Source organism: Myzus persicae, unplaced genomic scaffold, assembly GCF_001856785.1.
Source record: "Myzus persicae strain clone G006 unplaced genomic scaffold, MPER_G0061.0, whole genome shotgun sequence".
NCBI lineage: Eukaryota > Metazoa > Arthropoda > Insecta > Hemiptera > Aphididae > Myzus > Myzus persicae.
The window spans coordinates 17,395-38,315 of record NW_019104195.1 but is presented as its reverse complement, the minus strand read 5'-3'; the positions used below and the strand labels follow the sequence as shown (position 1 = coordinate 38,315).

The window sequence follows — 20,921 nt, the reverse complement described above, 5'->3', positions numbered from 1 at the left end:
AAAGTTAAATTATTAATAGCTCTAATAAGTATCATAAATATGAATATAAGGTAGGTACCTATATATTGTATTAAATAATTTTAATACCTAGGGTAAAATTGTATAAACACATTAATATCTTCATAATATATTATGGGTACCAAATTATTTAGTAAAAAATGCTTTTTACATTGGCACTATGTCACCAATTTGAAATTAAATATAATTACTTGATTTAATCATAAAATAATTACCTGTTTTGAAGACATATTTTAATATTTAACAATATATAGGTAGCGATGGAAACGCCGAACACGAAACAGCGATGTTCAATAAAATTGATAGGTATATTTAACTTGAACTGCCAAAGTGCCAAACAGGTAAATTTAATGTTGTTGGTCACTTACTACTTAGCAGTAAAACTTCAAAAACACAAGGTAACACAAGTAAATAGCTGTAAACAGTGCGCGCGAGCGAATAGCAATTAAGACGCGGGAAAAAATAGGACAATAAACTAAAAAATGATCACACACGTTATCTAGATGTTATTATAATATATATAATGTACAATATTACATATTATCATATTATAACTATATGTATATAAATATATCGTGCAGTACGTATGTCGTATGTGATGACTATGAGACATCACTATCTATTTATAGAATAAAAACGCATTTTACCCAAATTAATGTTTTAAATGTCACTATTGTAACTTCTATGTTACATTACATAGTGATTTCTCATACACCACTGGGCCACGATATTTCATAGATATCGCTATTTAACTTTTTTTTACATTACATCGATTAGCCCGAACATAGATATTACAATGTGTCGTTACATTTGAGACTTAAAACGGTCATCTCATAGACTTCAACATCTTCTTTTTGCACACAGGGATAATTCGTGTTCTAAGTAATATTTTATTTAAATTAGTATTGTAATAATAATTATTTAATCAAGACACATTTAATGTTACGTAGAATTTATTAATTTGACTAATGGGTTGGTACAATATTTAAATATAATACATATTATGTAAAGTACGTCATAAATTATAATTTATTTTAAATGACTGATAAGTAGTTAGGTATATTAACTAATAATTGACAGGTGATATAATTATTTATTGTAATATTTGGTGAACTTGATACTGATATGTGCCATTCAATTTCATTAATAAAAAACGGTGCCTTGGAAATACTATAATGTGTAATTTCACATACATGCAGTTGTAGGTCTATAAAAGAAAGTATGCAGAATGTCAAGACTTTATTGCATTGGTTTTATTTTTTTTTTATTGCCCGTTCATACACATGCAAATCGGTGAATTATATCATTATTATTATTACATTTATATTAAATTGGTTATTTCTCCTATTATACCTCTCATATATAAAATGTATTTATATATATTTGTACAGGTATGTATATATATTATATATATATGTATACGGCACGGCATGTACCTATATGTTTCTGCGAAAAATATACATTAATTCCATACGAGTATGCGACCATATATAAACATTATTTACTGTTCAAATCATATTTTTGAGTTTTGGAAATTGTCATTATTCATCTAGACTTTAAGGAGGATCGGTGTAGATAATTTAAAATTTTTAACGTTATTATTTCATTATATTTGCTCAACTATACTCAGTTCTACAACTAATAAGTATGATAGATACCAATATGATAACATTGTTAAAAAAAAAATAGAATCACATAAATACTTAGTCACACTTCACATTATAATAAAAATATATTATATTATTCATTGCTTCCAAGCTATAACTGTCTATAACGTATTTTTTAGTCAAGTTAAATCCCGTAGGTCTGTCCTACTTGTTACTTTTACCAGTATATTTGAAGTACATTTTTTTTTTAAGCGGGGAAGCACGAGGTGACTTTTAAAATATTTTAAAATTCGTTTCACTGCTGTCCAGTGTTTTTCTTTTGGATCCTCGATGTATTTACTAACTAGATTTTTTTTTGAAAAAGTTAAGTCTTGTCTAGTTTTCTGCTTGAGATATAATACAATCCGACTGCATTAAATTGTATTGTAATATTGTAACTATTTTGTAAAATATTTAATTGTTGAAAATAAAAATAATTATATTATAGAAAGGTTTTATCAGAACTGCAGACAATTATAAGACTGTAGGTTGTTCGTTATAAATATTTGAATTGGTAGGTATAAGTACATCATATACCACCGTTTAGATTTCAAAATATCTATATAACTATGTAGAGTATAGACCGGCGTTTATTAATGTTTTTTTTTATCATCGGAAACATTGTTATAGATTGTATACATTTAATAATGTTTACTTGTATCGCGGAACCCCGATTTTTCTTGCTTGAGGATGAAACTGTTTTGTTCCATGCAACTGAGATAGAAATCACTACTGTATTACTTCCACGGCACTACGGCAGTCGCAATGTTTATTGAACAATAATAAAAGAAAATTATTCTAAGTACAAAAAAAAAAATATTTAGGTATTTTTCTACGATAAATATACAAATATAATACATACTCCACGGTGGCCACTAAATATTCATGTTTAAAAAATATCACTATTAAAAAATAAAATTGTCTTTAACTGTGTGCCACAGAACCATAGGGTTCCATGAAGGTCATATTATTAAAAGGTTCCAAGAAGCTAAGTGCTATTTTTTCAAACTATCAATGGAATTACCAAAAAAAATAAAATAACATAATTTTATATTTATTGTGTATTAACTAGTTTTTAAGTGTATTATAGCCATATTGCGTTCGGTTGTCGATCGTTGTCGATGGTAAACAATTTCCAAAGTACCTACATAAAGCTGGTTACACACTGAGCGATTTGTCCGCGCGCGGTCGCGGTTTTTATCCGCGGCGGATAACCGCTTACAATTAAACATGGGTTATTTGCCTATTAGGCATATTCATACATGTAAAACCATGCCGCCGAGCGTCGCGGACAACCGCCTGCAACCACTCATGTCAATTCCTGAGCGAACAAATCGCTCAGTGTGTAACCAGTTTAATGGTTTTAATCAATATTTCTTATAATAAAATCGTGAGAAAGAATATATGTTTGATAGATCCATACTATTAGTATAGACGTACAGGTTTATCTAAACTGTGTATCTATAACTGTGTCGTTTGTCGTTAACAATAACTATTTCCTGAGAAAAAAACACATACTAGTTTCGCAAATAAAAAGGACGAAACCCGAAACCAAAATGTCATTATTATTGCACCACTATAAATTAATATAACTATCGATATGGCTTGTCGTAAGAAATTTATAGTAAAAAGAACGTTATACAAATATATAATAATTTAAAACCGACCATCAATCGTCATCCGTTATACACGTCTTATACATCATCCGATTTGTGGATACAGCATTGCATTAATGTGCAATGGGTGGTTTGTGCACTGTACATAGACTAGAAGCATTGTTTAAGGTGGGAAAAATGTCCAGAGGGGACTAATGTCTTCATTTAGTTTTAAGCGTTCCATATATGATTTTATGTATAATGTCTAATGTACAAAATCCTAATTTGTTTAAGGGATGCTTTTTAACCACCGTCAGAGGCAAGGGGACTGAGTCCTCCTGCATGCTCCCTCCTCACTTTAACCCCTAACTAGAGGTACCTACTCTGTCTATAATTTTACGAATCACGTACTCTTACTACGTACTGAAGTACCCAATACTCGAGTCGTAGAATTTGTGATATCAATTGTCATTAAAAAAACTGTTTTTAATTTTTTTTTTTTGATACTGTGTATTGATTTTACTTATTATGACCATACTATTCAGCAGCTTATTCAAGGGTCAGCATTAAAACGCGCCATTGACATTCGTTATATTTTTTACTTTATTCAAAAGAATTTCAATATTTATCGCTCGTTCCAACAATACGCGTAAGGATTTCCAAATGTGCTATTGCAGGTTTTATGGCACGGATGGCTGCGCCAGGTGGCTTATCGACGCGACGTTAGCATTTTTTTCCAGACAACTGCAAACGCATTTTGAACACTCACGCATGCGCAAGAACACGCTCACCTGTTCGACTGGTAGGTTTTCTTCCCTCGGAATATTCTTCTTTGTTAGTCAAGTACACACGTAGTTTTAACAATAATACAACTTCAGCAGACATCTCTGTGTAGACCGGTTGTGGGGTTGGATGGGGTGAGGTGGCAAGTGGTTCGTAACAATTTACACAGTTTACCTACCTACTATCCTCATCCTGTTTCGTTAGTAAATAACATTACAAGATTTCGATTAATCGAATTTATTTAATCGCTTAAAAAATATGTGAAAATTGCAATTAAAATAAATCGAAATCGCAGTATAAATAATATGCTAGATTTAAAAACACTCCTAACCACACCCAACTGCACCTATTAAGTATATTTTAAAACATATAATACTGCAGTACATTTATAATATTACAGCCAATATAATATCATAAATTTTCAAACATAATAATAAACAATATATATTTTGCAATTATACAGATTTTACAATATCGCACGACGTTACAATAAAACCACGACACACAGTTTTAATTTCCCTGTTTTTAACTGAACTCGAAGACTCACGCACGCACACATGCATGACATTAGAAAGATAATTTTTCCCTGCAGAATATACTTCTCTCTTACTGAAGGAGCGAACAAAACCTTTACTGTGAACATTTTTATGTCGACCGGTGGTGAGCGTCGATGGGGTGTAGCAGATGGACGGTAATAAATAACTAAGTAATCCCTTTTATCCTGTGCCGTAGAACGTACAATATTTATTTGTTTATTACTAACATTTTAACAACCGGTTATTGGTGGTCACAAACAAAACGTATATATTTTTTTTAAATCATATCGTATATTTGACTAGAGCTAGTATAGGTATACTTGATTATTATTATTATTACAAACAAATAACATTTAAAAAAAAATGTTCATTGTTTTTTCTTCTTCCGTGTTACGGCTCCCCTGACAAATATTCGAGACAGTCCTTGGAGTAACAGTTTGAGTACCACTAAAAAAATACGTTTCGGAGACTATAACTACCACACAAAAACACGAACTCACGGAAGGCTGAGAGATTTTTCCCCCCTCTGAATATTCTTCACTATTACGTAGTCGCAAATCAAACATTTTTGTGTGGGCAGATGGGGGTGGAGGGCAACTGCTAATAAATTACTAGATTTCTATTACCAGTTTTTATCGTGTTTCGTAAATGTACAATATTTGTTGTAAGCATTCAAATAAAAGATTATTGAGGGAAAATAAAATGTATGTAAACCATAGTAGACACACATTACTTGTATAAATGATAGACCTATCATTTCAGGCTTTCAAAAAACCGTGAATGCAATTATTAGTTACCAAAGTATTCTTGAAAATATACAGGTAAAATTGGTATAATTAAAATAATTGATAATATAAGAAATATTATTGCTTAACCAGCTGACCATGAGTATATTATTATAGATTATTATTTGATATTTTAATCATAATAAAACAATGTCGATAAGTAGGTAGTAAACTTTAAAATTGTCTTACACTAACTATTAACTACTAAATAATTGAAGGTAAATCTTATTTTTAAAGATAATCGTTATATGAGTTTTAGCTTAATTAAAAATAATGCACCACCGATCACCAGCAATATTTGTCAATACATTCGTTACTATACGCGAATGTGTTAAACCAATAAATTATTATTACTATTTTGTGATCACTGATCAGTAACAAATGGTTCGGAATGTTGGATAAAAGCAAGCCGGTAAAAATATCTAGCATTCCTAAATGTTCATCATATATTATGGGGTGGAGTATGGAATTCAGGGGCGGGGGCAGGTTTACGATTTTGCACCTGCACAAAACCACACCGGCCAGAAAATACCAACATGATTTATTATAAGTATTATTTTTTTTCTTTTTCAAATCTTCAAGGACAGCGATATATGCAGAATGTGATACGTACTGGCAATGTTGTCATGAAGGGGTGAAAAGGAATTCCAAACGGGCCTGGCGTTTTAAGAAACGATTAAAAATTATTTAAAAGTAAAATGGTGAAAAATAGAGGGATCCTCAAGGTATTGCCCCCCGAGGACGGGGTTCTCTTTCCATGACCAAGCGGATAACAATAGGCTTATAATCATATTTAAAAAAAAGGTGCAAGATATTTTAATTATCAACCAGCGTGTATTTTTTTTATATAGAATATAATTATTTTTATGACCCGAACGTACGATGGGTACACAGTGGTACCTGTACCTACCCGCACACACAGTTCACACCTACTTATAACGGATTTATAACATTATGTAAATTCAACAGATTTTTACACCCCAAAAAATGTACAACTCCACCGGTACGTTCTTTTGACCTGAAAAACACATTCACTCCACCTATGACAAAATCCACAGATTAAAAGACAATTTAATATACCTACATATTAACAAGATTACTGCTTTTTATTTATTTTATTTTAACTAGCTAGTGATCGTTATTGATAGTTATTCATTGTAAATTTAATTTTAATTAACTAGGTAGTGATTATTTTTGATTATTAACTATTCTATATTTTTTTTTAATAATTAAAAAAAATATTTATGTTTCTCAGTATAATATAATATATATATATAATACAACTGTACATAAATAATGTATGAATGTCATTTTGTATCAGATTAAAAAAACAGATCAAATTTACATTTATGCTGCATGGTAGTAAAAAAATTTAGATGGAATTAACGTGAAAAAATGTTTGAAATGGTCTAAAACTATGGTTTTTACATGCACCTACCCATAAGCTTTGAAGTAGGGCTTAGCGTTAGCGCCCTCTAAAAACATCTGAAGCACACCAAAATATTTCATAATTTCACCTCGTAAGTATAATAAATTATGTTAATACATGATGATAGATATTTCTTGACCCTCTGATTTTTAACAAAATTTACACCTATGAGCTTTTGTATATTGGCGTGATCTGGTGAATATTATATTATTATTAATATTTTTATTGGGGCAAGTGTATTTTAATTTTTACATGTAAACATCTTATCGAGGGTTTGTGACTTATTTTACGAAAATTTGTTAAGAGACGCTAAACGGACATTCGTTATCTCCGTCTTTATGAAGTAGCACGTTTAGTTTCGTTAGTTTAAAAATTATAGTAAACCCTCCTATTATGAAACTTGATTTTAAGATTTTTTTTTATATTTCAATTTTGAAGCTAGTTATGAGCATTTTAAGTTAAATTAATTATTCAGAGCATACAATGTGCTATGTTATGAGTTTGTAAGACTGAAATAAAGCATGCCGGTATATGGCGTTCTCTTAATAACAATATTAAAAAATATGTTTATGAATAATATATCGAAATTCTCCCGTCATTAACTTCAGCTTTTGTTCCTAGTAGTAAATTTGATCTTGTTTCTACTTAAGTTTCTCAGGACTTTTTACAATAATGGGAGGGAAAAAACACACATATTTTTTTTAAAAACCAATGCATTCTTCAGAATCTTTAATTATTAAGTGCACTGACATAGTTACATATTTTTAAATACGACCAACACACACAAAAACATGCGAATTCAAAAACTAATAAGCCTAGAGTTAAAAAAAATACATGAGTATTTTTGTGTCACGAACGTGTACTATACGTCATGCTCACTCGGACAAGTACGGCGTATATAATAATAAAATATATTATTATATTATTATGTATGTATAGGATGTGGGTGATTGTGTATATTTGGGCGGACAAGAATGTTTTTTTATTTTCATACTTACAGACTACTGAAAGACAATATAATATGTATATATGGCCATGATAATGTATAACATAATGTAACAAATAGTTCTCCTTCGGTGGCTGGTAGCCGTAATGGACTTGCAGCTGGATCGTGTCGACCGAAATATCAACAAAAGCAAGTACCTAAAAGAACCCAAACAATAACTGTTTAAATATCAGACAAGAAAAAACGCATGTACCACAACTATATACAAATATATACACAATAGTATTTATATATAGTACAAATAACATACCCAAAACGTCACAGTCGTGTAATACATTAGGATTGGGTATAATGTATATTACAACAACCCTCACCAATAAAAACACATATACTACCTATAATCCATATATGTGTAATATGTATTATGTATATGATGTAACTGGAGTAAATTGTGTTTTGTACAAAAGAAATTCAAAGGCGAAGACTACAATATTCATTATTTAATATAATGTTGTACTACATTTTTTCATGAATCTAGAGTGCAGAGTAGACCTGCAATAACGTTTGAATAACATCTTTAAGGCAATGAGCGCCCTTTTGTGGTGGGGGGGGGGGCGGTAGAGCACTTCCTCCCCCCGTGGAAAAAAAAGAACTATTGCTGTAATTCAATAAATATGAGCATGAGATTACCTTATTAATACCAATTAATTTTTTGAAATCACTTTTATGATACGTAACAAGCATATAAGACTACACAATATTTTTTCTATTCTTATTAAAATTAATATTATTATAGTATGTAACAACACAAATAAAACACGCTTATTATGTGAAAATAACATTAAATCTAAATAACAAAATTGATATTAGTAATCACTGGTGCGACAGACAACAATATACAAAATATTTAAAATTAAAAATTAATAAAATATTACCTAGACATATTATGACGTACAGCCAGGCGCAGATCCAGTCGGGGCGACGGTCTCAAATGTATTGTCTGTTCGGTCATGCATTATATAAATAATGGTATATTCGAACGACGATAGCAAAAGCGGACACATGATCAGCGGGACGTCGGCATCGGTCGGTTACTACATATTATTATACACAGTATACAAAAATATAATATAAAGAAGTGCATTTGAAATCTGCCACTCTCCACCCTCTCTACCCTAACCTACGACCCGGATGTTGTCCATATTATATTGTATACGTGTAAACGAAAAAGAAGATAATCGTCGGTTCGGTTGCTTATTGTATTTTCCAAGTATTGCGACGACAAAAAAAAAGCGGACTTACAATCCAAGGGTGTCGGCGTCAGACGGTTACCACACATACGATATTATATATTTATACCAACCTAATATAACATAATATGAACCATTCGAAAATGGTCATGTTTTACCCTCGTCTATGTCACGACCCTGCGTTATCTATTATATCTCTGGAGATATTCTGTATTAAAGTGAACGGATCCAACGACAATTCTGTTCGATTGTTTATTATATTTCCCAAAGTATGTACGAAATCGGATTTATAATCTGCAGGTTTTCGAGTTCGGTGGGTACCTACACAAAATATTATATTATACACAACATAATGCTTTAAAAATCTGTCACTTTCCAACCCTCGTTCATGCCGTGACTCGGTAATATGATAATTATCTGATTGGTAGATACGTACTTGTAGATACCATACAAGTTACATTATTGTTACATTTATATAACTATCAGTGTAGGTACAAATCACAAAATACAAAAACGAATTATACAAATCATTTTAAATAGGAACAACGTACTTATCACCAAAATCAAATACAAATTCACTGTTTTTTAAACATGTTACGAGCATACGAGAGTTATTGTTAATTATTGTTATCACAAAATTACATATATTATTGAGTGATTATATTGATATCTAAGAATATTTTTATTTCATAATTTAGCTCTACATACTACCAAAATCAAATATAAAGTCACATAAGTCACTATGTATTCGTCAAATTTTCGTCATGATTTTCATAATTCGTAAACTGCGTTTGTCATTAATTTTCCGATTGAATTGACTGTGAAATTTGCACTAAGAAATTATAAATTAACTATTTTATATCATAAATGGATCTGTTTAAAACGATAAGCGATGTCTTGACTAAGGAAAATAGGAATTTATTTTTATATACATAGATAGGTTGTATAATTTTGCAATTGCACAGTGGCACAGTGGCAAAGTCTACGCCTGCTGAAATGTATGTATATTCTGTATTCAATGTGTAATCAAATATGCTAAACCTGATGTCCTGAGACCCTGCAGTCACATTTTGTGCTTCAAGTTATTGCATCTGGTTGGGCGACAACTTAATGGGTCGTCCCAAATTTGCACTGTCTCAATTGTTATACAAGTGGTGATGGTACATCTTGTTTGTTAAATGTTACTTAAACCTAATTTTAATATATTTGTAAAAGTGGTAACCGTGATTTTAATATTTTAACATTGACGTGTTTGCAGAAGTAAAATTAAATTGTGAATAGCCGTGTAGGAAATAAGTTAAGATGACGCTACACCCATATGTGGTGTTTCCATCTTACAAATGTACAACATACCACAAACTGTTTTGCACAGGGGAGAACCGAGAACGCTACAGCTATAACTAAAAAAAGAAATTTTCATCGCATCAAAAGGAGAACTTTGGCTGTGAAATATCAATTTTATTTTTTCGATCACAAAACATTCAAAACTGCAAAAATGTTATTCAAGTATGAAACGCACAAAAATAATGGATTTCGAAACAATAAAAACTTTTTGGTAGAAGCGACATCAAAAAATTATAAACGATACTTCACAGTTAATGTTCTCAACTATATTATGTATCAATTTGGAGTCTTAACTATAAACGGAGTGGTTTTATCCCACAAAAAACAGTTTTTGCTATGTTGTATATTTAAAAGACTGGGATTAAAAAATGCAAATTCAAGGGTTCAATTTTGAAAAATATTTTATTTATGTATAATATAATATTAAATAATATTATAAACAGAAAGAATTTTGTCCCTTTTATTTAGATAATATAAACAATTTAATTTTTAATTTTTATTGATATTTGTATTTGCATACATAAAATAAAGTATAATAATGCAAGTATAGTATTGTTGTTCTTATAAATAATATAATATAATTGCATAGGTAGTAAATTAAAATTTAGTTTTACCTATTGTTTTGCTTGAGGACAATTTCGTTTTATTAGGGTTATTGCAATATCTTTTTGGCCTGAAACAGCAATTAAGAAAATATTTAAGAACAAACTTTACAGGCATTCACTTTGAACAGTTTTTAATTGTCTTACCTAATCGTAAGTGAATGTATAGAGCCAATATAACTACATGAACAGGTACTGAAACATTTACGATTTTTGACAGCCATATCTGAAAAGGCCACAATTTCATACTTGTTGATCAAATAATAATTACGCATAATAATAATATTTGAATGGATTGTATTCAAAATGCCAGATTTTAATAATAAAAATATTTTTATGGTTAGGTACATTTGTGTAAATGAATTACTTTACTTGTAATTTATGTGACTGACATTAATTAAAAATAATTAAAATTAAAATATGCCACCCACCGTATAATGTAGTTTAATTAGAAAATAGAAAACATATCATCTTAATACTGATCTTACTTGTTTAATTAACTCTCCAGCTTTATCAAAGTCACCCCTTAGTGTCAATGCTACTGCTAAGTTATAATAAAGAACAGCTTTTGCAGATTTTTTTTTGTCTGGCTTCCATTGTTCAATTCTAAGCTGTTCGTGTATTTCAGGTTCAATATCATCAAGAGCATTGGAATCTTTTAGCATATCTATTGCTTCATTTGGTTTATCTAACAATATCAGTGCTTCGGCTGCATATAAATGCCCTAAAAATCTATAAAAAAAAAATTAAATGATATAATAGTTAGTGTTGTAACAGACCTACATGTAGTGGCAAATTTCTTGGTCATGCTTAAGAATAAGAACACAAGTTGTTAAAAGCAAAAATTATTTTATCATCAATGTATAGCATATATTTAGAAAAAAAATATCATAATGTAAGTAAAATATGTCATCTATTATGTTTTTATAATAAATTTTACAGACAGAGCAAGTGATAGCATTGTGAGCAAATCCAAAGCATGTCATAGCTGTGAAAAAAGGATATTCTGGAATTCACTCCTGTAAAAGCCGCTGTAAGCATTCAGTTGCACTATGTCAATGATTTGTATAAATTATGTTCAACTGTATCGCTTACTAATCCTAGACTAAAATTGTTAAAGTATTGTATTTTGTAAAAAGTATAAAAGTATAAAATTAAAGTCTAATTATAGAATTCAATAATAAATTGAAAGTAAACTTTTCATTAATATTTAATCTTGGGATAAATGTGTATTTCTATAATTTATAATGATAAACGAGCATACCCACACTCAGGAGTCAGCAATCACCACTGACCATATATTATTATAAGCTACCTATTACTCTAATATATTATTCTTAATAGAAAATAATCACACAAAACAGACTTACTTGTGAACTTTATTGATTTTGTCAGACTTAAGTAACAACTCTTGTGAATACTTTAATGCAACCACTGGATCTCCTAGACATAAGGCTATATATGCTCCAGCTGATTGAATGCAGGCAAAAAGATAGTCTTTGTCTGGTATTTTGATGGGTGTGTGTGAAGGTGAACAGTCAATAGTATCGCCTTTAAGTAATAAAACTGCATTGCGAACACATAATGAACCAAATACTAGACTTGGCATTGGGATGGATGCAGAAACTGCTTCACTACTGCACGGTTTGAAAAATAATTACATTTCCACAGTTTTGAAACACATAATTTATTTTTAAACTAACCTGTATTTTGTGTCTGCAAACAACTGTGACTTCAAAATAATTTTCCTGTGTTCACCAGAGCCAACAACATCTTCAACAAAAGGATTCTCGGAATCAAAGTCTCTGTCGTTGCTCTAAAATCAAAATATACATGTGAATTTTTGTACATGAAGTATGGTTGAAGCAAACGTCTCTAATTACTTTTTTGTGTGTCATAATACAGCATTCCACTAATCTTAACCATAGTCTAGGGTTCATGTAATAGGTTTGTACAGCTTCAATTAGACAGTCAAATGCTTCTTCGGGTTTTCGAGCATGTAAGAGATTTATGCCCAAGTTGAACATAAGCTCAGTTTTAATGCTTGCACCAATTATATGAAGTGGTTGACCTGATAAACTACCTTCAGCTACTCAAAATCCAACATTTATCATTGAATAGATAATTTATCATTTAAAACATTTACAATTTACTTCATACCTTGATTAGGCTTTGTTACATCCATGACATTCTTTTGATGTTGAACAATTGCTTTGTAAATAGACGTGAATGACAAGGTAGGTTTTTTAGCATAATGGTACAAACAAGATAAGTTATTATTCATTAAAACTGAATAACTCTCTCCAGTCTCTCTGTAACAGAACAGAAATGTTGATAATTGCTGAACTGTAAAATTAGATTGAAATCTACAATGTAAAACGTCCTTACATAAAATCGTTTTCCACGGGAATTTCTTTCAAAATTGCTAGTGCTTCTTCATGATTGCCACGAAGGTATTCTAATTTTCCCCTTAAAAACATTGTTGTCGAGTCCTGGAAAATTATACAAGGATATGTAATAACAAAACTGATTTACTTAACTATAGAAATAGTAAGCGAATACTCTACCTGTTGTTCTTTGATTGTATTTAACTGTTGACAACACTCGTCAAATGAATTTAGCTCCATTAGTGACCTAACACGATACTGAACAAGACTGACTCGAAATGCATCAGTAGCAGCATCTAAATTACCTTTCTACAAAATTGGAAAAAAACAAAACACATAATTCTTTGAAAATTTGATCAATTACAAATCTAGTCATATTATATACTTTACTTTTTTTGTTTTTATGTGTATATAACCCCCTTGATCTGCGCTACTAGTCAATGTATTAGTGACATAATCTGTTGATACAAATTGACTTTCAATGTAAGCAATTAATTTTAGTGCTTCTGCAGGTTTATTAGTATCTATATGTAATTGAACTATCAGTAGGCACACTTTATGCGCCAAACTTTCCTCTATAACAAGTTTAATAATTAAAATAATATTTAAACAATAATTAAATGGCCCATACAATATTTAATTACCCAAAGATTCTATAAGTGCGTAGACTTTGTCTATCATAGCCAATGCTTTAGTGAAGTGTTTCAAGTGGTACAAAAACACGGCATAGTTATAATAGTAAATACAGTTTTCAACATCTTTTAAAGAATCCAACGGTTCTAGATTTAATTCCACCTGTAAAAATTGCATAATTCAAAAAGAAAATGAGCAATCTTATACCAATTAAATGTTGAATGTTTGAAATGCCAAATTACCTGATTACAGACATCTACAAGCGACTTATGAAACTTGTCGGCTGTGCACAGGCCGTTATCGTAGAACTCAACGATAGCCTTATTAAGTTTTACTTTGGGGTCGTTGGGCCTCATATGTTCGATTCGCTGCAGATGTTCCAGGCAAGATTTGTAATTTTTCTGTTCATATTCAGCTAATGCTTGCTGAGCCAAATTACGTTCTTGGTCGGTTATTTTGGCAGCGGTCTCTTTACAATTTGGTTTCTGTTTGTCGGACATTCTTTCCGCGTGTCATGTAACTAAGTACTATGTAAAAAAAGTATACACTCACGATGTAGACTTCAAAAGTTCAAGACAGTAGGCCGTACGTTTTCGTGTAACTTCGGAACTGCATTTAAATATGAAAACGGGTATTCGTGCACTTTTTATTTAAAAGTTTCAAATAATTTCGATCACAGATCGTCGATTGGTAATTGTTATTTGTTTCGTCTTTAATCAGTTTAGTCAGACATTTCTCTTATCACAACGATGTAAGCAACTTTTTTAACGAACGTCCGTCTCGGCGGCAAACTTAAGCGACCAATCAGAAGCGTTCACATTTGTCAGTGAAAATCAAATTTCTTATCACCCTTTATAAAAATATTATCATCTATCATCGTTCATCAATCATACCTGATGTCCTGAATACATCTGCCCTTGGACACTGATTTCAATTCCTAGCTCACGTCACGAAAAACAGTTAAAATAGCATAAATATATATGTCATATGAATACATTAATGATAGTACTATTTGATCGATTTTACCAACTATGCCTTGTAAGCTATAGCTTATAAATACCATTAAACCAGTTAACTCCAATATGTAAGCTAGTTTTTAATTATCAGTATAAATATCTAGGGACTTGATAGATTCAAAGAACAACTATATTAACAATCATTTACAATTAATTTAAGTGCCTGTGATCTTACTATCTTATAACATAATATAATGTATAGTTTTTTGATATCAGCTCCAAATAAATTCCGAAACTATTCCTGAGAATTCTCTTCGCAGGTTAAGTACTAAATTTGTGTTATTATCAAAATTATCCAAATCCCCAAGTAAAGTGTTTTATAGCCTTATTGGGTGGCTACTTATCTCACGATGTCTGATGTCTTAAATATAAGCATATATTCGCATACAAGTTATTGTAAAAATTTAATTGCAGTTTGTTTGTTTTAAAATAAAGTTCTTAAAAAAATATATAGTGCTTATATCTGAACATTTATTTAATAAAAAAAATTATTTGTACACATACTTTTTATTTATAAAACACTTAAATCAATGATCAAGCTACCTACTTATCTCGTTGCTTAAAAAGTTTACTGAGTGACCTCTAGAAGTCTGTAAAAAATGTTGATTAAAATTGTTTGAAAAAGGTGACGAGTACCAATTTAAACAACTTTATTTTATTCTATTTCAGTGCCTTAATCCAATACTTCATGAGGACGAATATTTTCCAAGGTAAACCTTATTAAAACGATTCAGATAAATTGTTTGAAAACATCATTAAAATTGAATTGTCTCTTGAGTCCAGATTATCAGATAAATTCAATACCATGAATTCATCCTATCAAAACCATGGTTAATGCAATGAATGCTTCTATGTTTGACCATATGAATGGAAATGATGAAACTGATATTATTAATTTACAGAAAAATATTAGGTAGGTAGTAATTTATAATTATTTATCAAAAAATGTCTTTTATGTTATTGTGATAACATGAATTTTATACTTTTAGTATTTTCATTTATTAAAAATAAATAAATAGTAGTAGAATAAATAAAAATATTTTATGGATATATGTAAGTTCTCATAATTTAAGTAATGGTGTAAAATACATGGTGTATTTTGCATATTTTTAAATATTTGCATTAAAATTAATGTTTAATCATAATACCTACTATAATACATTATACAATAATTTGCCTAACTCATAATTCCACCGTTAACTGGGTAAAACTAGTAAGTGCCAAGTACCAACTGGAGTGGTAATAATTTTGTTATGAAATATATGATTTAAAAATTCAAATGACCATTTTTCAGCCCTCTTATCATATATTGGATACATTTTTCTTGGTAACATATTTTTGTAAACATACCTAATTGTAATATTATTTATTATAAATTTTATATTTTATAACCAAGGGTAATATACTAATATGTAAGCTATTTATTCTTAGTTTAACAGGTCTCACAAATGTTATAATGTATTTAAAATAAAAATGTTAGTAACTATTTATAAATTATTATTTAATTATTTTAAATAATTTTAACCATTTTGACTGTACATAACAATTTTATTAATGGAAAGAAATGTGTCCTTTAATTGACCATATTTTGACCAAAAATTGAATGAAGATAATATAAATAATTAAAACTCGCAGATATGCTGTGAGTAGTATTTTTGTTTATTGAAACACCAGATGCAACGATCTTTATCATTATTTTCCAAAATGTGTCCAAACCAATAATTTATGGGCAATGGTCAATAATGATTCCAGTTAGGAAAAAATTGGCATTGAGTAGTTTTACGCAGCTGATCAATTTTTTTTATTATTAATCAATAAAAATTTTAAATTACAATGCACAATTTGATAACTACAATACTATGATTATGCATCTCTTTTAAGAAGAGCTTGAGTTAGAGATACAAAGTGTAAATATATTATATTAAAAAATCTAAAAATAATACAAATTTACAATTATATAAATTATGTACAGTATTATTAATTATTTAAATAATATAATTAGAGTATAGAAAAATCAAAATTAGAAGAGAAATAACAGATTTCATTTTTAAACATATTTACAATTTAAAATTAAGAATTATAATAAAAACAATACAAAATATTATTCTCACATAATTAAGTTAAATTGAATGGAGTTGAATGTATCTATATAGACTCATAGTAATATATTAATAATACAATATATTTTAAACTAATTCTCTTATAATTAGGAGTCCTGTATTTCGAATATATTTTAAGGAAGCCTAAAAAATGATAAGATTTCATCATAAATATTGTGATGCTACCTATCTTTGTACATAACATTTGAAAGAAAGTAATACAAATATATCATATAAATTTGGATTAGATTATAAGAACTATAGTTGAATTTTAACGTACATGACATAGTTCCGTATGTAAAAAAAGTGTCATAGACTCCATCTATATTCAATACATTGTTAGTGTCATATTTTAAGTTTACTTAAAAAAAAAAAATAGTGTTTTTCATTCTGTACTTTCAAAGTTTATGGTCTCTATAGTATGCATACTTTTTTTGGTAACACAATCAAACAGCTACATAACTCCGTTATACATTTTGATATTTGAATAAGTTAGGACAAGTTCTACTGCAAGTATTGTGAGTGGTGATCTCAACAAATCGCTAGTAATTTTAGATAATATTAATGAGTAACATTTTTATATCTACTCCAATAATATATTATAATATTATCAGCGTATAAGAGTAACTTAATAACAATAGGAGTAGATTAGCACCTATTAATCTATTGTGTAGTTTTGCTAATAGAATTAATAATTTTATGGTGAAACTTATTAAGTCTAAAATATTATAATATGTTTGTATACATTGTTCATTGTTTTGTTATGAACTTATGAATTTTTGTCCTGGTATTATTGATATTTTTAATCTTTATTTTATATACAACTATAATATTATTATTATTGTACATTTGTACACTTGTTTTAGTAATATTTTAGAAATAAAAATAATAATAATAATTAATAATACCATGTGAATTGAAATAATAATAGCCAATTTTGAAATATGTTGTGTTCATTATTTGAGATATTTTCCTATTGAAATTGTCAAACAATACTAAAATAATTTCATCTCTTTAAGTCTTGATATTATTTAAAATATTTAAACAATTATTTAACTGATGTGAAGAATTTTTTTTTTTGTACTTCTATGCCTCATTAAATACTCAAAAAGGTTAGATTTTAAATACATTTTAACAGTGCAATACTGTAATATTTAGTGGGTATGGACTACTTAAAGTATTTTTAAATATTATCCCCCTTTAAAACTATGGCAAATTTCTGCCTATGAGTACTTTTCCAGGGTTTTATTACTGATTGTGGGTAGTGATTTCAAAGAGGGCATTTGAAATAGACATAAATTGTTGGGTGTTGTGGATTAACTGTTATGCTTATTTTTAGTAGGTGTATTAATACTTTACTAATTCTAATAAAGTGATTTGAGAACAAGATTCCTAAAAAAATTTGCTATATATGGGTGTATATACAAATTATATATATTGTTATTTTTTTTAAATTGCAAAAGCATTATTTTAGTTTTTAACTTAAATTAATATTCTTAAATAAATACATCTGTAGTATTGTTAAATCTTATTTTTTTCTTGTGAAAAGTTAAAGAGTAATAAAAATTGGCCTGGTAAATATTGGATGTAACATACTGCTTTAAGTATACCTGGGCATTATGGATTTCAAATGAAACATTTTAGTTAACAATGTTTTTAATATACATGCAGTATAATAGGTTTATACTAAACTGATATTAAGCTGGGTTAGTTTTCAGAGTAGCAGCATAGACTCCTGAAACCTTCTAAAATAATAATTTGTTACACTTACCCTCTTCACCGCATTGTTGCTTGCCACTCTGCAAATCGCTTAGCCACACATTGAATGATTTTTTCACCTCCATACCATTTTTTATGTAGTCCGTGTAGGCACAACCTCCAATCTTCTTTGAATCCAAACTCACTCCTTTCACAGAATAATTTGAGATTTCTATCGAAAAACCACACACGTCTATGGCATTATCCACTAATGGACTGACTGTAACACATAGGATATCGAAGAGATTACTAATTAGTTTAGGTTTCAAGTTTTAATGGGTTGGAGGTGCCATGCTAAAAATGAAACTGGATAAAACTATCAAACCACATACCTAGTGTTTCTTCACCGATTGAAATCATTAAAATCTATTCAAGTAACTACTTTTAAGTGCGATCTGACTATATTTCAAATTTTTTATAATTATTTAAATACAAAATGAAACAAGAGAGAGTCCAGTATATGTAATATCACTATAGAATTGTAAATCCAAGTCTGCATTAAGTTAAGACTAATAAGTTTGGTAGGTAGATTTTTAAAAAAATATTATCATATAACCAGTGTTGAGTCCAGACAACTAAATTTGTATCTAGGTAAAGATATACTACAAATATTTTACCTATATATAGTTAGATATAACTAGATTTTATTTTTATCTAGATAAATATAATTAATCAATCATTTTATCTAGATAAATTGAATACATTTTATACAAAAATTACAATTATTCCTACCCAATAGTCCTATGATTCTACTATTTGACTACTAACTTAAGATACTTTCAAAGTATCTACACATTTTCTGAAAGTTGGACGTGTTTCATTGTTTTGTAGTAACAACTATATTATTTATAACAGTACAAAACAGGTCAAAATATAAATCGCAGTTATTATATTAAACAGATTAAAAAGCCAAAAAATTATAACAATAATGACGAGTGAGCTGTAATAAGAAAAAAAAGTTTTTAAAAAACTATAAGACCAGTCCTAAGCTGAATTATGTTAGGAATTAAATTTTACTACCTTAATACCAAAATTTGAAAATTAATATAAGTAGGTACTTACATCCTAGAAAATCCTGATTCGTTAGTTTGAGTTCTGCATCGCTGTAAGTAATGAAAATGGAGCAAATCGTCGCTATAACTACTGTCGACTTCATTATGACGTTGCGTGTCTGTAAATTCAGGATAATGGATTATTGAACGGTTATAACAAAATTAAAATATCAGAATGGGTAGAGAAAAGTACAAGACGGGTAGTGAATTAGAAGCAGCGGTGAGTAGGTACACAGATCGCACAATGGTTGTGATAGACTTTTCGTAAGCCTTTTTATAGGCCACCTCGATGGCAGTGGTGATGGTAGTCCCCACCATCAGCTTCATATATATTAGTGACATCTTAGACTTGTACCGCTCAGTATTCCCCTCTACCACACAATATTAAAATAATAAAACGTGCAATTTATGCGTATCTACTTCTGTTCGGCCTAAATCCAACAGAAATATCAAGTAGATATAATTTATTATAAGAACTATAACTACTTAACCTATACTTAACTCGACTTTGACGGTGAAAAAATGAACAATTAATATAAAACATTATACCTATGCATTATATCTATATGGGTGTATAATTTATATATCAGTTTCAGTGTAACTCAGTACATCGTACCGTAATAGTAACTATAGATATTGGATTATTTCTGAATGTGTTTCGAATTTGTCTGATATTTTTAAGAACAATCTCCCAAATTTTGGTGAAAATCGTTCGAGTAGTTTTCGAATCTATAACATATTCAGTGTTCAGAACTTTCACTGAAAAAATGAATTTATCCAGGTTGACGTTCATTGGAAACATGAATGCTTTCACTAGATCTTTCATTTAATTTTTTTATATTAGAAATATTATTGTAAAGTATAATTAATCAATTTATTTGGAATATTTATTTATTAAATGTCAAATAAATTGAACGTTTTAAAAATCGCTCAAATTCATTGAAATATAATAACGTTACTCGCGTTCACGTTCAATTTGAAAAAAAAGAATGACCTTTGCTCAATGCTCTCGAAATATGAATGACGTTCTTTCCAAATACTG

The 20,921-nt window shown here is 29.2% G+C and overlaps 1 protein-coding gene across 1 annotated transcript; it reads right to left on the bottom strand.

The window, feature by feature from the left end:
- Positions 1-10,869: 10,869 nt before the first annotated feature.
- Positions 10,870-20,115, bottom strand: LOC111039831 (CCR4-NOT transcription complex subunit 10-like). Its single transcript, XM_022323476.1, has 15 exons — positions 20,073-20,115; positions 19,890-19,998; positions 18,841-19,047; positions 14,197-14,891; positions 13,966-14,116; positions 13,712-13,896; positions 13,502-13,630; positions 13,323-13,426; positions 13,095-13,246; positions 12,818-13,023; positions 12,638-12,750; positions 12,305-12,571; positions 11,423-11,666; positions 11,082-11,160; positions 10,870-11,005 (listed from the first exon to the last, which is right to left on the bottom strand). Exons 4-15 carry the CDS (start codon positions 14,452-14,454, stop codon positions 10,947-10,949), a joined length of 1,947 nt encoding a protein of 648 aa, XP_022179168.1. The 5' UTR covers positions 14,455-14,891; positions 18,841-19,047; positions 19,890-19,998; positions 20,073-20,115; the 3' UTR covers positions 10,870-10,946.
- Between the last annotated feature and the right edge of the window lie 806 nt (positions 20,116-20,921).

Coding starts and splice junctions, on each gene's coding strand:
- LOC111039831 (XM_022323476.1), bottom strand. CDS start 14,454: ATGTCCGACAAACAGAAACCAAATTGTAAAGAGACCGCTGCCAAAATA. Junction 12,751..12,817: donor GTATTATGACACACAAAAAA/GTAATTAGAGAC, acceptor TTTTGATTTTAG/AGCAACGACAGAGACTTTGA. Junction 12,572..12,637: donor TTTGCAGACACAAAATACAG/GTTAGTTTAAAA, acceptor CAAACCGTGCAG/TAGTGAAGCAGTTTCTGCAT.